The sequence below is a fragment of the Chionomys nivalis genome, chromosome 3, assembly GCF_950005125.1.
Source record: "Chionomys nivalis chromosome 3, mChiNiv1.1, whole genome shotgun sequence".
Classification (NCBI taxonomy): domain Eukaryota; kingdom Metazoa; phylum Chordata; class Mammalia; order Rodentia; family Cricetidae; genus Chionomys; species Chionomys nivalis.
In genome coordinates, this window is record NC_080088.1 from 98,321,975 (window position 1) to 98,346,309 (window position 24,335).

Genomic DNA, 24,335 nt, shown 5'->3' on the forward strand with positions numbered 1-24,335 from the left:
ACGCCTCGCTGATGAAAGGTACCAAGCCATGTGGCTGACACAGACAAGAATTATGGGTTAATGTAGGATGTAAGAGTTAATAAGAAGCCTGGGCTAATAGGTCAAACAGTTTATGATTAATGTAGACCTCTGTGTTTTTCTTTGGGACTGAAAGGCTGCAGGATCGAGTGGGACAGAAACCTCGGTCAGCACTCAGCAGTTAAGAGCACTGAATGCTCTTACAGAGGACCCAGGTTCGATTCCCAGCACCCACATGGTAGTTTACAATCATCTGTTTCTTCAGTCCTAAGGGATCCAGTGCCCTTTTCTGCCTCTGTGGGCACTGCACACTCATGGTGTACATACATACAACATGCAGGCAAAGCCCTCATATACACATAAAATCAAAATAAAATCTTTTAAAGAATTTAATAAAGCTGGACACAACGACACACCCCAATACTCAGGAGACTAGGGTAGAAGGATCATGGTTTTTAGGGTAGCCTGGGCTACATAGTGAGACCCTGCCTCAAAAAATAAAACCAAGGGAGGGGGACTGGAGAGGTGGCTCAGTGGTTGAGAGCATTTATTAGTACTCTTGCAGAGGACCTGAGTTCAGTTCCCAGTGCTCACATCAGAAAGCTCACAGCCATCTGAAACTCTAGCTCCAGGGGACCTGGCACCCCCTTCTGGACACCAGGGAGATCTGCACACATATGCACACTCCACGCTCTGCAACATACATATAATTAAAAATGAAATCAAATCTTTGATTTTAGATGGGTACCAGAAGCATTTAGGTACCGATCAGTGGACATAGGGACCCTCATGCTGCTGCCAGGAGTTACCCCTTTACTAAAGGGGGCTTTAGGGGAGATCTACAGGCAGTGGCCTCAGACAGAGCAGCCACAGATGACTAGCAGGTTATGGTGTGACTATCTCACCAATAGGTCGGCTGTCCTGGTGTAACTATCTTCAAGAGGATTTCCACTTTTGCCATCTGGTGCAGGCTGCCCCATGGTGACCCCATTCGACGCCATAGACCAAAATGAAGAGGATGAGAAAGAGAATGTGTTCTAGTCAATTGGCTTTGGTTAGATGTTTGCCCCTAAGCAATGGGGTCACCTGGTCTAGAACACTGGCAGAGAGAAAGGAGACAGTAGCCTCTTTTTAAAAAAGATTTAATTATTTTTATGTGTGTGTGTGTGTATGCCTGCATAAGATTATGTGCATCACAAGAGTGCCATAGCCCCCAGAGGCCACAAGAGGGCTTTGGATCCCTTGGAACTGGAGCTCAATCAGTGGTAATCTGCCCTACATGGGTGCTGGAAATGGAACTCAGATCCTCTGGAGGAGCAGTAAGTTGTTTTAACTGGTGAGTCATCTCTCCACTCAACAATAGCTTCTTATAGTGGGATATATATCTCCCTCTGCAGAAGGCTGCAGGGCAGGCCCAAGTGCCATCCCCCAATCCCATTCCCGTCCACCCAGTAGCTTTCTCCTGTCCTGGGTTTGAATCTCAGCCCCCTCGCTCCTTTGGATGTCAGCAGTGTCCTTGTCCAGGGCATTGGAGACAAGAGAAACCCAAGGTTAGTCTGGCCTCCCCCTACAAACCTGCAATAGAGACTCGGAGCTTTGCTTTGCAATTTGTGAGGCTCTTTCTTTGGCCCTCCCCTTATTGTTCGTTCCAACTCTGTCTGGTGACTGTCTCCTCCCTCCCGCCTGGATGAGCCAAGACCAGACAGCATGGCTGGCCTGGTTTGGCTCTGGAATGCTAATCTCACTCCAGAGTGACCTAGCCTTGCCAGGAAGCTGTGCGCATCGGGCTCTCTCGCCCTCTTCTGGCCACAGAGGGAACTGCAGCGTCTTGACCTAGAAGCCTGGGTTAGGAACTCCCTGCTTTCCCACGCTTCTTTACACTGCTTTCCTTTTCATTTTCTAGCGCAACTGTGGCTCCTTCCCGACTCCGGCAATCTTCTGCGTCTCATTTGTCCTTATCCGGGCTCCCCGCTCCTTGGTGCTGCTAAGGACTGGCTCTCGGCTTCACGTGCTCGTTAACACTCTAACTGCCTCCTTCACCTTTCTTTCCTGGCTGTACGGGACAGTTGGTCTGGGAGGGGGCCAACCTTGGGGTGGCAATGAGCAGCATGGAAAGGGGTGAGAGTGCATCTCTCAGCCCCCATTTCCACTCCCTTAAAAACCCACCAGCTGTGCTGGGAGATGGCTCGGTGGGTGAAGCGCATGTTCCATAAGACCTGAGTTTGAAGGATGCACCACCTAAGCCAAAAGTGGCAATATGCCCTTGAAAACGCCACAGTGGGGTCAGATGGAAACAGGGGGATTCTTTCCTGGCACTTGCTAGCCAGCCAGCCAGGCCGAACAATCAGGGAGCTCTGGAGCCAGTGGAAGCCCAGGAGGGGCTGGAGGGATGGCCCAGCAGCTAGACGTATATACTGTTCTTAGAGAACGTCCAGTTAGCCCCTCCCTGACCAGCCCTGTTGACGTACTGTTTCTTTGGTCTCCGGGAGGAGAGCCACACCCTTCAACTGGGTGTGCCAGTCTCACCAAACGAGCCTGATTCTCCTGTCATGGGCCTGCGGCTCCAAGGCATGTGCTCAGGACAGCTACGGACCCTAACACAAAATTGTAAAGTTACTTAAGACATTAAGATTAAAAAGAAAAAAAAACCCTTGGTTAGGTTTGTGTTTGTGTGCACGTGTGTACAGGTGTGTGCTCATATGTGCACTCGTGTGTGGAGGTCAGCTTCAGACGTTCCTCAGAACAGCTTGGCTGTCCGCACTGTTTCCGAGACAGTTCTCCTCACGGGCCTTTCCTTCACTGATCTGGCCAGGCTGGTTGGCCAGCGACTCCGGGAATCCATCCATCTGCCCAGTGCTGGGATTACAAGCACACATCACACCTGGATTTTTGTTTTGTTTTTGTTTTTTGAGACAGGATTTCTTTGTAACAGCCCTGGCTGTCCTGGAACTCAATTTGTAGACCAGGCTGGCATGAACTCACAAAGATCCATCTGCCTCTGCCTCCCAAGTACTGGGATTAAAGGCGTGCACCACCACACTGGGTTCACACCTGGATTTTTTTGTGCTTCAGGAATTGAACTCAGGTTCTAATAATCATGCCTCTAACACTTTACTAACAGGGTGTTGGATGTCTATTTATTGTCCTCTACTTCATTGTCTTGAGACAGTGGATCTCACTGAATAGGAAGCTTGCTTTTGTCTAGGCTAGCTGGCCTGCAAGTTCTCGGGACCCCAGTCTACGATCTGGGGCTTACAGATATGTGCAGCCACGCCCAGCTTGCTATATGGGTGTGTGGGAGGATTTGAAGTCAGGTCCTTTCTCTTACTTATACAGAATAAGTGCTCTTATCCACTCAACCATCTCCCTCTTGAGGCTTTTGAGCATGAACTTTGTAGCTGGTAAGGCCATGTGTGTCTCAGGGTCAGTTTAAAAGTCGCTCCTTTGGCAGCTTGAAATGCTCCCCAGTCTGCAGAGCCAGCCCAGTGCTGTCCTCCATGTGAGAAGCCAGGGAAGACCCATGACTCTTTCTCCTACCTGGGACTGTTCCCTGGCACCCTGCGGTCCTGGCTCTTCACCTGCATTTTTCCTGCTAATTCTCAGACCAGGAGCCAACATGAGCATGGTGATATACACCTGTGGCCTCAGCACCCAGAAAACTGCAGCAGGATTTTGACATCAACTTGAACTACATAGAGAGACTCAAAAGGCCACCAGCTAGTGGCCATGAAGCTAATTTTTCTCCTAGTTCCCATTCTGCCATGGATTTAAAGTGTAAAGTTTAATGTGGGTGATTTTCTTCTCTTCTCCTCCCCTTAGTTAAGACAGTCTCTGTATGCACCCCTGGCTGTCCTACAAGTATGTAGACCAGGCTGGCTTCCAACTTGGATATGCACCTGCCTTTCCTGGGATCAAGGCATGTACCACCACCGCCTGGCTACAATTTCTGTTTCTAATTGTACATAATTTCATTAAGTTGTATGGACTTTGGGTCTAGTTAATTTTTGGTTTGTGATGTTTTTTATTATAAGATTTAAAAAAAAAAAGTTTATACAAACAAGACTAACCAGGACGAGAATCTTGAGTTTGATCCCCAGTATCTACCTCTCTCTCTCATATATATTTATTTCCTGGAGATAATGGGTAGTGGGTAAGAACCCAGTCTGCTTTCCCAGGGGGCCCTCCACAAGGCAGTCCTAGAATATAATGAGCAGTGAACAGCCACATCCAAGACGTCACTTGGCCCGCCTCTGAGAACCAGCCTGTCAGGTGAATGCAAGGATCCTATCCAACAGCACATGCTGCCCAAAAAGGCTGTAGAGTGTCACATACAGAATGAATCAGAAATGGCAGTGAGCTTTGGTTTTCTCTCCTGGAGCAGGGCACTTATGTAGTCCAGGCTGATCATGAACTCATGGCAATCCTCAGACCTTTTATTTTTTGGTGGAGTTAGGAACTGAACCTGTTCCAGTCTTTCTGTTGCTATGACAAACACCGTGACCAGAACCATCTCAGGGAAGCAAAGGGTTTGTGGCTCACACTTCCTGGTCACAGCCCATCATTGAGGGAAGTCAAGGCAGGAACTTGACAGCCAGCCTGGTTGCTATTCCACACTGCATTACCTCAGATCAAGGGAGGGCAGGGAGCGTGCTCACTCTGCCAGATTTCTTTCTCAAAGATTTATTTTGTTTGGTTGAGACTTGGGTCTCAGTATGTAGCTGTCTGGCTTGGTTCTCGGAGACCCACCTGCCTGAGTGCTGGGATTACAGGCGTGTGCCACAACATCCAGCTATTTCACCTTTAAAGACGTGTCTGTGCCGGAGCCCACAGAAGCCAGAGGGCTGGAGTTACAGGCAGTTGTGAGCTTCACGGCACACATGCTGGGAGCCAACTAGAAGGCTCTGCAGTAGTATAGGCCCTTTACACAGAGCCATCTCTCCAGCCCCACAGTGAGTTTTCCTATACAGCCCAGGGTCACCTGCCCAGGTAATGCATAATCCATAGTGGGCCGGGCTGCTCTATACCAACTTAGAACCAAGACAAGGTTTTACAGTCACACTTGCAGGTGCATCTAACCAGGGAAACTGAATAGAAAAGATCCCTTTTCAGGTGACTCTAGGCTGTGTCAAATTGATGGCTGAACTAAGCATGACAGAACCTAAGGTCTGGGACATGCTAGGAAGCATTCTAGACCTAAGCCCACACTGAGGGAGCTCTGGCTAGTGCTCTATTGCTGAGCTCCAACCCCACTGCTCCAATATTCGGAGACAGGGTCTCCCTCAGCTGCCTGCCACTGCTCTCTTCTCAACTGTAGTGTGTGCAGGTCTTGATTTCAGATCCTCCTGCCTCACCTTCTACAGTATACACGCATGCACTATCAGGTTTGGCTTAGACTTCCTTGAAGCTTCAGAGGTCTCTGCCTAACACGTGACCAGACCGTAGCTATTATTATTATTATATTATCATTCTGCGACATGGGTTCTCCATGTAGCCTCAGCTGGCTTGTAATTCAGTATGTAGATCAGTCTGGTCTTGAAATCAGTGATTCTGTCTCTCTTCTTGAAAGCTGGGATTAAAGGTGTGGACCACCATGCCCAGCCAGACTACTTCTGATTCACAGTGTGGTGACAAGGCCCTGGAGCAAGCTGATGGAGACCGTGAAAAAGACAATCAGTCTGCTTTATTGTCATTATCAACAGACCAGCCATCATTGGGAAGGGATGCTGATGCTGGTACAACACCCACCATCAAAGCAAACTGAAGACCCTGCTGGCTTCAGTGACATGATGCTGAATAAGTTAGGGTGATATGGCTGCTTGGGACTTGAACCTCTCACTTCATATTCTTGACAAAGTCCTCGCCTTTCTTGATGGAGGCTTTGAGCTCAGGGATGGCCTCGGCAATCATTTTCTCCTCAAAAGGAGTGATTTTGCCAATGCCCAGGTTCTTCTCCAGGCCTTTTTTCTGGAAGAGAGGGAATATGGTGACATGTGAAACCAAGTTTCTAGCTTAGCTTGGTGGCACAGGTCTGAAATCCTAGCACCCAGGAGACTGAGGGCACAGGTGCTCGTTAGCTAAGACAAGCCCCCAGCCCCTCACTGCGGCTGGGCTCACTAAGCAGAGGCTTAGCTGCATCCCAGCCCAGGAGGGATCAGCTTCTTTCAAAGCTCATCTGGCCTGGACAGCCATCTGTAGCTGTTACATCCCCAAACTACAGGCTGCACTGCCTGGTGACAGGCCCGGCTCTGCATCCTGAGACATGACTCTCCCTTCCCCAAAGCCAACCAGGCACCAACCACAACCTCGGTTACCCTGGATACGTACCCCCAACAACAAGGGTGTGGAGAAGTAAGTGCACTCTGTCTCCTTGGACTGAACGAAAGAACACTCGACAACACCTTCCTTCCCGTTCATGGCATCCACAAGGGAGAAGACAAAACGGGCTCCAGCATAAGCCATGGACAGAGTGGCAGAGCCTAGGAGAGAATGGTGGTCAGCACAGCCAGCACCAGACCCCAGAAACCAGGGGTTGTGCTCCCAGAAAAGCACCTACACACCACAGCTCAAGGTGGGAAATCTGGTCTGCACCTCTGCATTTCACTGTCTCCAACTCTATAGCCACCCTCATCCCAAAGAATCTCCACTGCCTTCTAGAACCTTCTCCTGAGTGGGACACCCATTCCCTACCCAGAGATAAGCAGTCTTTCCCTGTAGTGCTAACATCCTGGCCCCAGTGTCAGAGTCCCCAGCCCCAGGGATGTGTGGAACTCCACCTGCTCCAGCCTTGGCCTTCACAACTTCCGTGCCAGCCTCCTGGATCCTCCCGGTGAGCGCAGTCAGCTGGTCTTGGGGAAAGTCAACTTTGGGGGTACACTGCAGGGCAAGCCAGGGACTGAGTAATTTTCTGGTACAACAACCCCTGCCCTTCCCAGGCTTGACCCAACCCCCACTCCACAGTGTGTTCCACCTCCCATCATGGCACCACTATAACCAGATACCAGTAGCGGGGATGGAACCCAGGGCCTCAATCATGCCAGACAGCAGTCCCCACCACTCAACCACAGAGACCCCAACATCATTTCCTACTGACAAAAGCAAATTCACTTTTTCTGGAGGCTTGGTTGAGACAGATCTTATGTATTTCCACATGGGACTGCCACCATGCCTGGCTCCCTTGCTTGTGTGTACACATGTATAATTTCCTGAGGCTGGTGTCAAGGGTTTCCACCAATCACCCTCCAGCTTACCTTGAGACAGGGTCTCTCACTGAACCCAGATCCGACTCAGTCAGGATGACTGCCTAGCAAGTCCCAGACACCCTTCTCTCTCCTCCTCAGCACTAGGATGACATCTTGCACCTGGCTTTTTTTTCACAGGTGCTGGGAAACAACTCAGGTCCTCATGCTTGCACGGCAGGCACTTTGCTGACTGAGCCTCCTCTCTCTCACTTTTCAAGAGTTTTGCATACTGAGCAACACGCTCCATGGCTACACACCATGGATCCATCAGAAGACCAAGCGGCATCCAATTACGTCACTGCCACCTCTCCTCTACTGTCCCCATTTAGAAAAGTTCTCCCACCTCAAGTGACACTTGAGCTTGGAGAATTGCTGTTTTAGATTTGTATGTGTATGTGAATGCCTTATTGTGGGGATGCCCACGGAAGCCAGAAGAGGGCAGCAGATCCCTGGAGTTGGAGTTACAGGTGGTTGGTTGTAAGGTACCCAACATTAAGTGCGAGAAATGAACTCGAGTCCTTTGGAAGAATAGCAAGTGCTTGTAACCACTGAGCCATATTTCCATCTCCATCCATGACATCGGATGGATGCCTTGTTCCCTCTCGCTTCACTTACTGTCATACATTTTAAAACAAAGTTCTATGCATAAGTACCAGAGATATGAGTCCTTGGCATGTCACATTCAGGGGCTATGGAACTGATTGACAGATCTCATTTCACATGGTGCTAACTCTGTCACAATTTAACTATTTTGTTTTGTTCACCAAAGGGCTCGATGTCGTCACTACACAGCTAATAACCCTGAACTCCTAATCCTCTTGCCTCCAGTTCCCAAAGCGGGGATTACAGCTGTGCACCTGTGGGGACCTGGCCTCCTACACTGTCTTTGATCTCATGGGATCTCCAGTGTGCTGGAGCCAGCAGCTTCTGATTCCATCTGGTCCACAGGCTGTAGTCAGGAAGACCCTAGACAATTGGGTTCCCGGCACGGCAGGAATCCCTCCACAATACACAGGCCAGTCCCACTTACCCCAGACTGTTTCAAGACCTTCAAGGCAGCCCTGAGTGTGATCTTAAAGCTTCCTGAGATCCATCCATTAGTCTCTCTCACACACACGCACACTCTCTCTCACAGCCACTCACATACCTGAGAGATCAAGGGGATGATGGTCTTCCCAGCATGGCCACCAATGACAGGCACGTTGACCCGAGCAGGATCCAAACCCTATTCACAAGGCAGGAAGCAGATTGTTAACAAGGTCTCCGAGTAGAAAACAAGTCGCAGTCACCTAAAGTGTAGACTGGAAACCCAGAACGCTCAGAAACAAACCAGGATGACCCAAGAGTCGGACCCTGGCTGTGCCTAGCACTTGGGCCCTACCCTATGATCAGTCACTGTGAGCAGGTGCAGAGAGGGACAGCTTGTGTAGGGGTCACCACATGCTCCTCTGTCGAGGCCAGACTGTGTTGTCCACCCTTCTAGCCACCAGACATTCTTGTGGAATCAGAGGACAGCAACAGTCGTTCCTAGGACTGGAAATGTCCAAACAAGTACCCCCACATTCTGTTCCAGAGAAAGAGCTCCTCTCCCTCAAGTCCGAGAAATTAAAGTTGTTCTACACCGGAGCTGGACGGCAGAACAGCAGGGCTCAAGCAGGCTGGGAAAGGCATCAGAACAGACACTGGCAAGAGTGCTTGCTGCTCTTACAGGGCACCAGAGTTTGGCTCCCAGCACCCACACAGCAGCTCACAACTGTCTGCATCTCCAGTTCCAGGAGGAACTGATGCTCTTCTCTGGACACCTAAGGACTTGTACACACAATTCCACACAGACCCACATATAATTTAAAAAAAAAAAATTTATGCCAGGCCGGGCGGTGGTGGCGCACACCTTTAATCCCAGCACTCGGGAGGCAGAGGCAAGTGGATCTCTGGGAGTTCGAGACCAGCCTGGTCTACAAGAGCTAGTTCCGGGACAGGCACCAAAGCTACAGAGAAACCCTGTCTCGAAAAAACCAAAAAAAAAAAAAAAAAAAAAAAAAAAACCAAACCATTATGCCTACTCATATCTCTACGCATTAAAAAAATGAGTTGGGCACAGTCTAAGAGTGGAGAAGCTGGTAGGATAAGAATTCTTCAAGGTAAGCTACACGGGTAACCCAAGAAAAGGAGGTAGGACTAGAAGCCCCAGATGACAGTCCAGATACTTTATGATTTCTGGAACTTTCTAAGTCCTTCTCACTGTGTGTAAGAACTCGCAGATAAATCTAGTTTTTCCAGGGCATGGTGAATGGGACAAATGGCTTCCATCCACGAGGGGATTAGATAAAGTCTGAACCCTGATGCACTGGGAAGAGATCCAGGGCAGAGGGCATGCTAAGTCTGGGCCTATGGGGTTCACTGCCTGCTCCTACAGAAAACACTGAAGCCAGCTAGAGACTGAAACCCCCAGGCCCATACCCCCATCATCTTCCATGCCTGCCCAGGAGCAAGGGTAGCTGAGCAGTTTAGAAAATAGGCAACTGAGAGGCGCCCACAGGGCCCACACCTTCAGCTCCGCCACGAATGTGTTCGCTCTGACAATGTCAAGGGTTGTCACACCGAAGATCTTGTTGGGGTTGTACACGCCGTGCTTCTTGAAAACTTCTGCGGTGATAGGGATGGTGGAGTTAACCTGGGAAAACCATGAGACGGATGTCAGCTGAGGGTGGAGCCCAGCAACAGGGCCTGCCAATAACTGTAAGCCACCTACAAGGTAAGGTGGCCGTGTCATGTGAACAAAGACACCCTTTACTGCAAGGACACTTGTTCCTTGACAGCCCTTCAGCCATCATCTTGGACACAGGAGGCGAGTTCTTCTGCTGGGCTGAGGATGGCTAAGAACAGGTGAACAAGCTGCCTGACTCCCTAAAACCTGTAAAATTTATCCGTGTGACGGTGTGGTTTCAAAGAGAATGGCCCTCATACCCATACACGTTTGAATGGCTGGTCCCTAGTTAGTAGAACTGTTTGGGAGGATCAGGAGGCGTGTCACAATGGTGGATTGACACTAGTCTCAATCTCTCACTCAGCTATTGCAGCAGCACCATGACTGCCTGCCTAACACACTCCCCACCACGGTGAGCATGGACCAATCCTCTGAAATGTAAGCCAGTCCCCAATTAAATGATTTCTTTTATAAGCGGCCTTGGCTGTGCTGTTTCATTACAACAGAACAGTAACTAAGACAAATGGAAACTATACAACTACCTCATGAGGTGTGAAGACTGAATGACTTAATGCAATAGGGCAAGAGCTTAGGACACCACCCAGGCACAGAAATCAAACAATAAAAAGGCAAGATTTATGTTGTGCAGTTAATGTAACAGAAGAGAGGAGCCACAGGCTACCACAACCATGGTTGAAAGGAATTATATAGGTGGGCAATTTGAGCAAGGCATGCTGGTGCACCTGGAACCCCTCCATGCCAGCACGTGGGAGGCAGAAGTAGGACTGAGTTATGGGCCAACTTGAGCCCCTAAGTAAGACCTTGCCCACACCCCTCCCATCCAAAAAGAGGAAGAGGAAGAGTAAAGAGAAGAAGGTGGTGGAGGAGGAGAAAGAGAAAGGAGATGGGTATCCCAGGTGGGGAGAGTAAGATACAGAGAAGGTAGCTAACCTGCCTGAAGGAGAGTCAGTTTGAAGAGCCAGGTACCAGCTCTTGATTAGTGATAAAAGGCAGTTTTAGGATACATTCCAAGACCTCAACACCTCCAATGTGAGCATCTAATACACACGTGACCAGCCCTGCCCCCTCCACCCCACCCCATTCTCACCGGGTTGGCAATGATGCAGATCATGGCTTCAGGGCAGTGCTGGGCACAGGCGGCAGTCAAGGTGGCCACAATGGTAGCATTGGTGTTGAATAGGTCATCCCGCGTCATTCCTGGGATAGTCCAGGGGGTGAGAAAGTCACAAAGAACATGACGAAATTTCAAAAATTTTTTATTACATTTTAATTTATTCTCCGTGTCAAAGGGCAAGTCAGAGTTGGCAGTCACCTTCCATTGTTGGGGACACTGAGGACCCTATACTCACAGAGAAACACTAAGAGAATCAGGAAACACAGGAGTGTCTCCTGAATGGAGTTCGTTTTTATAAACCAAATACCTGCATTCCATCTAGAAAGCCGGGTGTTATTAATGCCCTGGTGACCTTTTTGTTATCTGTGAAGGCAGACCTCACCCAACACCCCAGAATGATCATCCCAGACTTCCCTCTCTAGACCTTACCCATCCTTAGGGGAGATGTCACATGTACTTTATGGCCCACTGACCTCAACCCCCACTAGGTTCTAGGCCCTTTAGCTACAGAACCTGCTCTCACGGTCACACGTACTATGTAAAAGAGTCTCCATGTAGTCACACCTTAAGATGTATTCTACACCTGGAATTGGACTGATTGTTGCCTGGAAATCTTTCCCCAAATTGTACTGGGTTTAAAATTTGCATTAGAGCCCCCAAAGTCTGACCCAGGCTGACGAAGTCAGTCTGCAGTGGGTTTTCGTTCTCATTTCCTCACGGGGTTTGCCTCCCTGCCTGACACCTGCAGGGGCCAAGTGTGAGACGCACAACCCTTGAAGAAGGTAGGAAAAATTTTCTTTAAATAGCGATCAGCAGTTAAGGAAACTCAGTCTTCTCATTGAAAATGGTCATGACCCCTTCCCAAAGAAACAAAATATTTAGCTACAGCCCAGAAACTTTACATGCACAGGAACTAAAGCAAAGAGAGTCCACGGAAGGGCACTAAAGGCACTGCTGTCAAAGTGGCTTCCAGGGACTGAACTCGTCAGGCTTGGTGCATGCACCTTTACTGCCACCTTGAAGGCCTGTGCGCATAGTTTAAAATAGGTACCAGGTGCTAACTGTTAAATTCAGCATGAACAGGGCTCCCATTTTAAGTAAATCTGTTTTACAGAGAAAACACTCTACTACGGCTAAAGATAGTCTTGGGGTGTGCAGATGGAGTGAGTCGCTGGGGGCCATTAGAGGTTAGCAGGAGTCCTGAGGTGGAGTTGGGTGGAGGACAGGGCCCTCTAAACAGAGTGACATTTGCTGTCAACTTCAAGTTTTGTCACCAAGGGTAAGGAGGAAGTCTCTGGAGATCTTTGCAATGGGAAAGGAAGTAAATCCGCACTTTAGCAGAAAGCCCTTCTCAGCCGGGGAGGGACACTTCAGGTAAGGTTTTTAAAATTTATTAAAAAATGTATTTATATGTATGTGGTGGGTCTACAAAGCTGTGAGTGGGTGTTGTACTTGTTGAAGCTGGAGTTACAGGGATATGTGGGTGTTAGGACCTGAACAGCTGAGCCCTCTACCCCACTCCAGGATGCTCCCCACCACACACCTGGCTTCCTGGGCACTCCGGCTGGGATCACCACCACATCACAACCTTTCAGGCAGTCTGGTAGCTGATCAGGTCCAAGGTAGCCTAGGAGGAACATCCCATTAGAGCAATGTCACCTGTATGAGCCCAGGGAAGTCATCACATCTGAGGGGAGGGATCAAAGCTGGTGGGTCCCATCTGTGAATCGACAGCCCCTGTCTAAGGGGAAGAGCCCCGCTGAAGTGGAATCTACAGAAACCGGCAGGGATCCACCTGCATCACCACGCCCCATTACTCTTACTATCTAGGGGGAAAGAGTCTATTTCTGAGGATTTCAGGAGGTTTGTGACTGGGTCCAGATCTGCCTCTTTAAAATTATGTTGTACTACGTAGCCCGATACCAAACAGCTGGCCTTCCTGAGTGATGGAGACTCAGACTCAACTCGGGAATTCTTACATGCCAAGCAAGCACTCTACCAACTACTCTGAAGATCGTTCTACAAGGTCTTGCTATTCAGCCCAGGCTAACCTTGAACCCAGGATCCTTCTGCCTTACCCCCAAGGGCTGGGGTGACAGGTGTGTATCACCATGCCCTGCTTTATACTTATACAACAAATTATTTGTAATTATGGGGTGTGTGTGTGTCAACACAGCCCACCTGTGAAGGATAATTCTTGGGGAATTGGTTCTCTCCTTCCACCACCTCCACGTGGGTTCTGGGGAGCGAATGCAGGTCACCAGGCTTTTACAGCAAGGGCCCACTCACCCACGAAGCCATCTTGCCAGCCTCAGCTTTCTTTTTTTTTTGAGAAAGGGATTCTATGTGTAGCCTGGCTGTCCTAGAACTCACGGAGATCCACCTGCCCCTGCCTCCTGGGTGCTGGGATTAAAGGTGTGCACCACCACGCCCACCACCAGCAGCCCAGCCTTCTAAAAGACACCACTGTTTAAGTGTTTGTAGGCCCAGGTCCAAATCATCTAAGATCCCGCTCTAGAACTTGGGCATGGCAGCCATGTACCTTTCACGTTTGCTCTGGTCTCGATGTGACTCAGATCCGCCGCCACACCAGGCGTGTGAGCGATATCGTAGAGGGTCAGGCGGCTCACTAGGGGGCTGTTCTTTAGAAGCAGAGAAAGGGGTTGCCCAATGCCCCCAGAAGCTCCCAGCACGGCTACTTTAGCATTGTTCTAGAAAGAAGCAGAGAGATGTCACTTAAGATAGAATGGGGCCTCTTCTTCTTCCTTTTTTTTTTTGGTTTTTGGAGACAGGGTTTCTCTGTGTAGCCCTGGCTGTCCTGGACCTCGCTCTGTAGACCAGGCTGGTCTCGAACTCACAGAGATCCGCCTGCCTCTGCCTCTCGAGTGTGCTGGGATTAAAGGCGTGCCCACCACCGCCCGGCAGAATGGGGCTTCTTTAGAGGACAAGATGCCAGAGAATGAGGCAACAGCTGTATCGACCAGCGGCCTGTGGTTGAGCTGTGGACCTTCATCCCGCAGTCCAAGTTCAAGAGGAGAGAACCCAGGCCTGGAGATGGCAGGATACGAGGGTGATAAGAGGCAGCTCCACCCAGGTAGCCAGTTGGACTGATAATGGCCTTACCTTTGCTCTGTGGTTTATTTCTCTGTGCTCATAGGGGCTTGTTCCAGGATCCCTCACCCCACAGGGCCAAAGCCTCCCAAAGTACCCAGTAGCACCATGTATCACTGACACACATCCTCCTGTCTGTCCTTCCTTTCCCCTCTTCTGCTGCCCCCCACCCCCGCCATATGCTGCATTTGAGGAACTGGGAATTGAACCACCAAGAGCTTCGTTCCTGTTAATTAAGTGTTCTACTGTATCTAGCCATAGGCCCTCTTCACCTGTACTTTAAACTACGTCAAGATTACTTATGGGCTGGCAAGATGACTCAGCAAATAAAGGTGTTTGCTGGCAAGTCTGAGGACCCGAGTTTGAGTCTCTGGACTCAGAGTGGAAGAAGAGAATCAACTCCAAAAAAGCTGTTCTCTAACTTCATGCACACCTACATGTCAACAAACTTTAAAAATAAAAAGATTACTTCTAACAATACAATGTAAATATGAAGATAATCATGAATACAGTGTTATTCAGGGAAAAAAGCTTGCACATGTTCAGTATGTAAGTAATGTATTTTTGAAAGATTTTTATTATTTTTATTTATACTTGTATGTTATGTACATGTGTCTGTATGGATACATGCCATGTACGTGCATGTCCAAGAAGACCAGAAGGGGACATCAGGTCTCTGAACTGTTAAAGACAGTTGTGGGCTGCTTAGTGTAGGTGCTGGGAACTGAACTCAGGTCCTCTGCAAGAGCAGCAACGGCTCTTAACCTTTGAGCCACCACTGCAGGCCGTATTTTTTCTTTTGCAGCATTTTCAGTCCAAGGCTGGCTGGACCTGTGGGTGGAGGTCACATGGATAGGCAGCAGGAAGTGTACATTGAACAGTAATTAATGGTATAATAAGTAATAAATAATAATGGGCTTCAGTTATCAAAACCAAAGCCCAAGGTTAGGGTGTGGCTCAGTGACAGTGCTTGCCAAGCATGAATGAGGGGATCTGGGTTCCATCCCTGGTACTGGAAGAAAAAAGAAAAAGGTGCATGTGAGTGCGGGGGTGGGGTGGGGCACACACCGAGGGAAGCTGTTCCTCAGGAGGCAGAGGCAGAAGAATCCTGAGATAGATAGAGAGTAGCATGGCCTACACAGGGAGGCCTGTCTCAAAAACAAATCTAACAGGGAACCAGTGCAGGAAGAACTTGGCCCCTCAGGTCCTGCCTGACCCAACTTGCTCCTGTCTCACCGTCTCCCATCCTCCACTCAGGCACCGCCATGTTGCCTTCCCTTAGCACACCTACATCATTTCACTGGACAGGGCAACAACGGTTCCATCAAGGAAAGTACAAGGTAATCCCAAATGGGGAACAGAAGAAAACCATTTACATGGTTTCTGTTTATTCTGTTGCTTTGAGTTCTGGGCTGACCTGGAACTCCCAGAGAAACTGGTCTGGGCTTACAGGTCTTGCACTATGACATCTAGCTTAAAACCTGTTTTTCTGAAAAAGTAAGAAAAAAAAAACAAAACAAGGAAAAAGAAACCTTTTATCCAGACAGTTGTGACAGATGCCTATAATCCCAGCATTAAGGAGGCAGAGGCAGGAGGATCTCTGTGAGTTCGAGGCCAGCCTGGTCTACAAAGCGAGATCCAAGACAGCCAGAGCTGTTACATAGAGAAACCCTGTGTAACACCCCCAAATTTGCTGTTTTATTTTAACCTATAAAAATCTTAAGTGCTACCAAGAAAAAGAGCTAGTGTCCATGCTAGGGTCTTTAGGTGGGTCTGCTCTGTATAATATTGATGGGAACCTGGTGAGGAAGGAGAGGCCTTTCTCATTCTGTCCTATGCTGTGCACTGATGTACACCACAGCAACTTTGCCAACATACACCAAACCTAGTCCCCAAGTAATGGATCTGCAAAAAACCATTATTTTATTATACTTCATTATCTACCTAGTAGACAACTTGCTGGAGTTAGTTCTATCCTTCCACTATGTGGGTGAAAGAATGGGGTGAACTCAGCTGACAAGCTTGGGGTCAGGCACCTTTACCCTCTGAGCCATCTTGCCAACCCCAGTTGGGATCTCTCCAAGCATTATCACATTGGTTCCTTCCAACCCCACCGGCCTTTACTGAGAGCCCAGAGTCCCATTCAACAGTTTACTGCTCGGCAACTATTCTGAAGATGGACAGATTGTAATTTCAGTCACGACCTTTGCATTCAGAATGCAAGTCTGTGATTCTTTGTTTTAAACCCTCTACATCTGTGTTCCTACTACATGGACGCACATGTATATTAGAAATAGAAGCATTGAGGACCCTTGAGAGGGAGGATCCAAAGTCTAGAGACCAAACATACTTGGTTCTAGTTGTCTTTGGACTTACTCCACTGTTTTCTCAAGAGTTAAATGGACACCCAACTGGCAATTTTTTTTTTAAATTTTTGAATATGTTTTTTCTAAATCCATCCAAAGCTGAGCTGCTGACCCTTCCTACTACCCTAAACCTGCTCTAAGTCTTTACATTCTTACCACTGAGCCGCACCCCAGCCCTCACTGGGGGATTCTAGGCAGGGGCTCTACCACTGAGCCGCACCCCAGTCTTTCGCTGGGTGAGTCCAAACAGGCACACTACCACTGAGTGCCACCTCTAGCAAGCCCTTCCAGAACTCTTACTCATCTCAGTAGAAACCTTGGCATCACCCATGACTCCACTCTCCGGTATCGTCAGTGAATTCAGTTAGCTCCACCAACTCTCACCACATCCACAGCTGTCACCCAGGCCTCAGTAACTGTTCTGTTCAAAATGGTACTCTACCTTTGAGAAAATGCCCAAGTTGTACACAGCTTGCTGGGTTCCCTCTACCTCCCCCATATTCACAATCATTCCAGGCCTCCCTGCCCCACATACTGGACTGCCAGTTACTGTCCATCTGCCCAGAACCCTTTCTACATGTGATCGATCTATGCTTTCTTCTGGCCTTCGCTGAAATGTCACATTCCCTGACGCTGGGCCTGTGCCTGAGATGGCTCAGCAAGTAAAAACACTTGCTTCAAAAGCCCAAGGACATGAGTTCAATCTCTAATCTTCCCCACATGGTGGTGAGAGAGAATGGACTCCAGCAAGTGTCCTATTCCCTCTACCATTTGCGCACACACATGTGCGCGCACACATACACAAACACACACACTGCCCTTCCCTCCAGTTAAAAATAAAACCTCAACTTCCTTCCTTGTCCACCCCTACTTGTTCCTCTGGGGCTCCTTACTACGACGCTTTATAACAGGAGACAACAGCTATCTACTACAGAACTCTGGGGCTGATGGGGCTGTTGCCAAGCTTGAATGACCTGAGTGAGTTCAAGTCACAGAACCTACATGTCAGAAGATGAAAACCATGTTGTCCTTGCCTCCACATGTGAACACAGTACACACACATGTGTACATTAATAATTTTTAAAATTTTAAATCAAAATACAGAATTCTGTACTTTGCTCAGGGCATAGATGCACAGTGGCCCACACTTTTAGTCCTAGCACATAGGAAGTATAGAGGCAGGTGGATCTCTAGTTTGTGAACAGCCAATCTACATACAGAGGTCCAGCCCAGCCGAGGTTGCAGTGAGTCTCTTTCTATAAACAAACAAAAAACCCAAGCAAACAAACACAATTGGGCTGAACCTGGGTCTGTGGATCAGTGGTACAGAACTTGCTTAACAGGCTTGTCTGTGCACAAACACACACCAACACTCCGTCACACTCTTCACCATCTCTGCTGAGCTCTACTCCTCCACATCCATCTTCATCTCTACCCTACCAATTAACTTACTCCTCACTCCTCACCCAGCCCAGGCACCTTCTCATCATCTTGTGAGACAGAGTCCTACTACATTAGCCAGGCACCTGCCTTCAGTCCTGGGAACTAAACTCTGGTCCTCTGCTAGATTAGCAAGCACTTTTAACTGCTGAGCATCTCTTCCAGCCCCCTGTATCTTTATTTTTTCAATGAACTGATTGAATGGGAAGCAGAAAACATGACCTAAATGACCAGAAATCTGGAGTCCCCTCAAATTAAAAGTTTCCTTTTGGGTTATGGTAATTATTTCTGAAGCCTTGGTTGTATCGATTTTGCTAGAGATTTGTAAAGCCTCTGGGCATGATCCTGGGACTCCTTCATTGATTCTGTTAAAGAACCACTGTCCAAGTAGAAGATGACTAAAAATAACTTAGCTGTAGGTGTCCAAGGCCAAGTCTACCCACAGCAGGGATGATCCTCCAAGAATAATTCGTAAGGGAAAAAGGCTCTAGTGGAGGAGATGCTTTAGTGAGTGAGAGCCTAAGGAGCTGAGTTCAAATCCCCAGTTCTCCAGCTTGGCAGGTTCAGGCAAAGGCCTCATTCCAAAGAAATAAGGTCTAGAGCAGCGGTTCTCAACCTTCCCAATGCTGCAACCCTTCAAAACCAGTTCCTCATGTTGTGGTGGCCCTCAATCATAAAATTACTTTTGCTTCTACTTCATAATTGTATTTTTTCTACTGTTATGCATGGTGCTGTAAATATCTCACATGTGACCTCTGTGAACGGATCGTTTGATCCCCAGGCTGAGAACGGCTGACTGAGAGTGATGGACTAGCATACCCGATGTCCTTCTCTAGCCTCTGCACACACATGTGCACATGCACATTTCTGAAAAACGAGGCATGGGGCTGGAGAAAGAGTTCAGTGGTTAAGAGCACAGGCTGCTCTTCCAGAGGACCCAGATTCAATTCCCAGCACCCACATGGCAGTTTTCAACTGTCTGTAACTCCAGGTCCAGGGAACCTGACATTTTCACACCAAAACACGTAAAAAGGAAATAAATTATTTATAAAAAAAAGAAAGAAAGAAAAACGAGGCGTGACGGTGCATGCCTTTATCCCCAGCACTGGAGAGGCGGAGGCGGATCTCTTCAAGACCAGTCTGGTCTAAATAAATAAAGAAAATAATCTCTTAGGGGAAAAGCCACGGACAGTTGTTGAATTTCAATCAATTCTGTTAAACTACTGTAACCTTGACTCCGTTCTCTATCCTGAGAGCCTCAGGATGCCTGTACTCTATAGTTAATGTCATGCGTTATTTCTCCTACTCACGAATAACTCACATGGACGCTACAAGGAGAAAATCAGTTATGTCAAAGCAATGCAGAGTTGCATATAATGCAATTTGCTTCCGGACTGAGAGCTGTGGCTTCTGAACCTACAGAAAACGCACACTTTAGGGGGAAACCTGGCCCCGTTCTGCTCCTCTCCCAGGTTTTCCACACAGGATGTCAGGAGAGGCCCTGATGTCCAGGATGAGCTTTGCGGGTGGAGAACCGGAGCGTTCCCGGGATGCACGCGCCGACCCAGAGTTCCCCGTTAGGCTGAAAGCCCCTAGTACCTGGGCCGAAGTGCTGAAGCTACGGCGGAGAGCGGCGCCGGCAGGCCGGGCGAGAGCAGACAGCATGGCTGGGGCGGGCGGGACACGGATCTGCAGGCGAACAAGCTAACAGTGGACAAGTGACTCCAACGACCTCCACTCTGCGCAGTGTCCGCCCGGCGCAGATCCACCTGATCTCGCGAGAGAAACGCCAAAAGCGGGGCTCCGCTCCACCAAATATCGCGAGACAGGCTCGGCTAAGCGCTGCCAAGCCTCAAACGAAAGACCCGGCCCATTTCCGAGATCTCGCGAGAAAAGCCTGACGTGCCCCCGCCCGGTCGCTCGTAAGGAATCCCTTCTGAACGCCGCTCACTGATAAGATCTCGCGAGAGAGGCTCGTCTGTACCTTGTCTGGTCCCGGGCTCCTCCCCGCCCACTTTGAGGCTCGCCCGCTAGAACTGTCGCGTGAATTAGACGGACTCGCGGCGACACCCCTAGCAACCCGGTGCTTGGAGGACGTGAGGCGCTCTCCCCAGAGCACGGAGAAGACAGGCGCTAGGTTAGAAGCGCCTTCCAGGAGCCGTTTCCCAGGTGGGGCTCCGGACACGTCCTGCCGGGGAGCCCGACTAAAGTCGCGCAGCAGGTCAGGCGGCCCCCGAGCCCCTGACCTCAGCCGAGCCCAGCCTCCCTGCCTCCGGAGCGAGGCTGGAGGGGGTTCTGGGGAGCCGAGGAAAGTCCCGGGGCGGGGTGGGCAGCATTTCCCCACTCCACTGGGTCAGTGCCGTCAGTCGCACAAGTTGCACGGAACCTTGCTGACTTTCCAGGCTTCGCACACACCCTGCTGGTATTAGCAAGTTCTAGCACCGACTTAGCGACAGGTGATGCGGAGGACCACCATCCTGTGTTGTGGATAAGGAAACGTTTAGAGACTGTAATTCGGTCTTTGGTACCGTCTCTACCCCTCGAACCCGCCAGTAGTGCGGGCGAGGGCAAACATTTTAAAGTTTACCGGGCGGTGGTGGCGCATGCCTTTAATCCCAGCACTCGGGAGGCAGAGGCAAGAGAATTTCTGATTTCGAGACCAGCCTGGACTGCATGGTGAGTTCCAGGACAGCCAGCGCTCCACAGGGAAATTGTCTCGACCCCCCCGCCCCCCCCCCCCAAAAAAAACAATATATCAGGACTATAGAGAGATGACTCAGTGGTTAAGAGCACTTGCTACTCTTGCGGAGTTCAGAGCCTTGAAAAGTTACCAGGTGTCTCATAACCTCCTTAACTCTAGCTCCAGGGATAGCTATCACCTCTGGCCTCTGTCGGTACCTACATTCACCTGCACATACCCACAGAGACAAAAATAAACGGAATTAAAGATGATAAAAATGTAAAATTAAGGGTCAGTAGACAACACCTGAAGAATGACAGCTGAGGTTGACCTCTGGTTCATGCACATGCACACACGGCACACATGTAAAAAAATGTTCCAGATCATAACTAGGTGTGAAGGTTCAGGTCTGTAATCCTAATACTCAGGAGGCTGCAGGAGGAGGGTTGTTGTGAGTTTGAGGCCAGCCTAAAATACTGTTCAAAAGATCCAAACCACAACACAAAAATAGTCCAGGATCTGGGAGTAGGGAGGGGACTGGATGGGAGGGCATGGGGTTGGGTTTGATAAAAACACTTCATACATATGTGAAATTCTCAAACAATAAAATATAAGTTCGGTGTTCTAGCTCCGCTTGAGCAGGTTTATAATCCCACGTTCTTGGAGGCTGAAGCAGGATAGTAGCAAGTTCAAGGCCTGCCTGGGTCAAGTAGGGAGACCTTGTCTCAAAATAAGAAATAAAAGGAGGACCAGAGTACAGCTCAGTGGTAGAGTACTTTCCTGCTAGTCTATCCCCAGTCACGTCGGCACACACACACCAGTTTGAGGGCCAGACAGTCATGCCATAGCCTGCTGCCTCAGTGGACGACTATAACACATCAGTGACAGTCTGCCTGGGGACAGTGACAGAAAGCCAGAGTTGAGGTAACAAACGACATGAGAGCTTAAGAACATACCAACACGTAAAAGCTCACAATGACCGTCTTGCCTTCCCTTCCCTGGCCTCCACCTCTTTGCTGGATTGGTAAGGTATACTACCGGCCCAGTCTTGGAGCTGGGGATGCCTTCTCTGGTTCTTTACTGCTTTTAGGGATGACTGGAGTGACATCGGGGCAACAGTTGGAGAAGTGACCCAGTGCTATGGGAACCTGGGGAAATAGGTTTGGAGTGGAGGTCATGTTAGCCTTCTGAGCCACCTAAGCTGAGACCTGCCAGGAGAATGGGTCAATTTTAATGGAACCCCTGGAGGAGGGAGGCGTCTCTTCTAGAAACTTGCCCGGAATTAGTGGGCTGGTGAGATGACTCAGTGGGCAAAGAAGCTTGCTTGCCAAGCCTCACAACCTGAGTTCAAACCAGGACCCACACAGTGGAACCAGAGAACCAACGTGCTATTGATTCTTCAGTAGTGGGAAGTATGTAGGCCAGGAAACGGAGGAGGCAGAAAAATGTAGTCCTGTATTCAGAGATACATTCTTTCTGTTGGGGTGGAGATGTTTGGGTAAGCACTGACCTCGATCTTGTCTCCAAGTGTGTGCTCTGGAAATTTTTAATTTTCTGACATCAGCTAGGGGTCAAGGGCTGTGTATTATTATTAAAAGTAGCAGTAGTATTTACTTTTGTTTTTCTAGACAGGATTTCTCTGTGTGTAGTCCTGACTGTCCTAGAACTCACTCTGTAGACCAGACTGGCCATGAAATCAAAGATCCACCTGCCTCTGCCTCCCAAATATGCCACCACTGCCTGGATTATTTTTTTTTCTTTCTTGGTTTATCGAGACAGGTTTCTCTCTGTAGCTTTGGACCTTGTCCTGGAATTCACTCTGTAGACCAGGATGGCCTTGAACTCACAAACATCCACCTGCCTCTGCTTCCTGAGTGCTGGGATTAAAGGTGTGCATCACCACCTGACTGGATATTATTATTTTTAAGGCAGGTTTTCATGTACCCCAGGCTGTCTTTAGACTTTTTGTGTAGTCAAGAATGGGCTTTGAACTCCTGATCTTCCTGCCTCTAGCTCTAGAATGTTGGGATTACAGGCTTTCACGGCTATACCCAGTTTATGTAGTGCTGTTATGGACTCCAGGGCCTTGAGAACGATAGGCAAACACTGTACCCACAGAGTTCATCTCTTTTTCTGTTTGTCTGACTTGAGACCAGTCTGAGAGTGGGCCTCATTGAATTCTGTTAGAGCCGAGGGAGTTAGAGGAGGTTGGAAACATCAGATGACTCAGGGCGCCTGAAAACCAGTCCAGCAACTTGGATCTTCTTGCTTCGGATGTGTCCAGCAAGAGCTTTGAGACCGTTACAAGCATGTTAGGAGGAAACAGGCTTGATTTAAATGCACAGGATCCCAGGGTCTGAGGGTAGCAAGGAATGGAGTGGCTGGGAGACTACACAATGAGATGGCTAAGATGTGAAGGATGGGGGTAGTCAGAGAAGTGCAGAGGGTGGGACCAGTGCAAGCAGGTCATAAGGGTAAAGGGTAAGAGTTGTGGTTAACCAGGTCTGCAGCAGGAATGACAGGGATGTGGAGTGGTCTGGGGTGTACATTGGTTGGTAGAGAACTTGCCTAGTGTGCAATAAGTCTGCGGTTGTATCCTTGGCACCTCATAAAGTAGACATGTGCATGGTGGTGCCAGCGTCTATTCCCAACTGTAGTAGGAAGCCCAAAATAATCACACAGAAACTATATTATTTAAATTACTGCTTAAAAATTAGCTTTAGCTTCTTATTGACTAGCTCTTACATCTTAATTTAATCCATTTCTATTAATCTGTGTATCACATGGCTGTGACATACCAGCAAGGTTCTGTCTGGCGTCTGTCTTTGTCAGGGCTACATGGCTTCTCTCAACTCTGCCTTCTTTCTCTCAGCATTCAGTTTAATTTTCCCTGCCTAACTCTACTCTGCCCTATCACAGGCCAAGACAGCTTCTTTATTCATTAACCAATAAAAGCAACACATACACAGAAGGACTTCCCACATTACCCAACAATTAAGAGGTACAGGCAGGAGGAGAGGAAGATGGGGAATTCATCCTTAACTCCATAAGAGAGTTTGAGTTCAGCCTGGGCTACATGAGAACCTATCTCAAAACTAATGATAATAAAAAGAGATGTAGGTGTGCTAAAAGATAGCTCAGTGGTTAAGAGTTTGTACTGCTCTTGCAGAGGACCGGGTTCAGTTCTCAGCACCCACTCAATTGCCTATAACTCTAGTTCTAGGGGATCCATCGCCTTCTCTTGACCTCCTTTAGCATCTGTATTGTATTACTTGCACATAGGCACACACACACACACACACACACACACACACACATACAAGTACACATGCATGCACAAAGACGTAAATAAAAACAAAACTAAATCCTTTCTGTCAATCAGTAAAATACTCTACAGGCTTGCCCACAGACCAATCTGGTGGGGGCATTTTTTCAGTTTAGGTTCCTTCTTCCAAAATGACCCTTCTTGTCTCAAGCTGAGATAAAACTAGCCAGCACAACCACATAAACAGAGGATGGTAGTGCATGCAAGATTGTAGTCCCAGCACTCAAGAGGCCAGAGATGGCTTCAGGAGCATCAAGTTCAAGACCATCCTCTGCCTGCAGGCTCCTCCCCTCTGTATCCTGGCTACACTTCTTG

The 24,335-nt window shown here is 48.8% G+C and overlaps 2 protein-coding genes across 5 annotated transcripts in view; one reads left to right on the forward strand and one right to left on the reverse strand.

The window, feature by feature from the left end:
• Nucleotides 1–5,671: 5,671 nt before the first annotated feature.
• Nucleotides 5,672–19,803, reverse strand: Mdh2 (malate dehydrogenase 2). The gene is made up of 9 exons (XM_057766174.1): nucleotides 19,615–19,803; nucleotides 13,641–13,809; nucleotides 12,642–12,725; nucleotides 11,072–11,181; nucleotides 9,805–9,930; nucleotides 8,404–8,481; nucleotides 6,792–6,891; nucleotides 6,343–6,494; nucleotides 5,672–5,982 (listed from the first exon to the last, which is right to left on the reverse strand). The coding sequence occupies exons 1-9, from the start codon at nucleotides 19,678–19,680 to the stop codon at nucleotides 5,851–5,853; spliced, it is 1,017 nt and encodes a 338-aa protein (XP_057622157.1). The 5' UTR covers nucleotides 19,681–19,803; the 3' UTR covers nucleotides 5,672–5,850.
• Nucleotides 19,804–20,074: 271 nt separating this feature from the next.
• Styxl1 (serine/threonine/tyrosine interacting like 1) overlaps nucleotides 20,075–24,335 on the forward strand; it is a 29,830-nt gene continuing 25,569 nt past the window's right edge. For 2 of the 4 annotated variants that reach the window (XM_057765623.1, XM_057765626.1), the window contains exon 1: nucleotides 20,076–20,184. The gene's annotated coding sequence lies outside the window, so the exon portion shown is untranslated. Of the gene's footprint in view, nucleotides 20,237–24,335 lie in introns of all 4 variants that reach the window. The other 2 variants (XM_057765624.1, XM_057765627.1) reach the window with 2 other exon arrangements.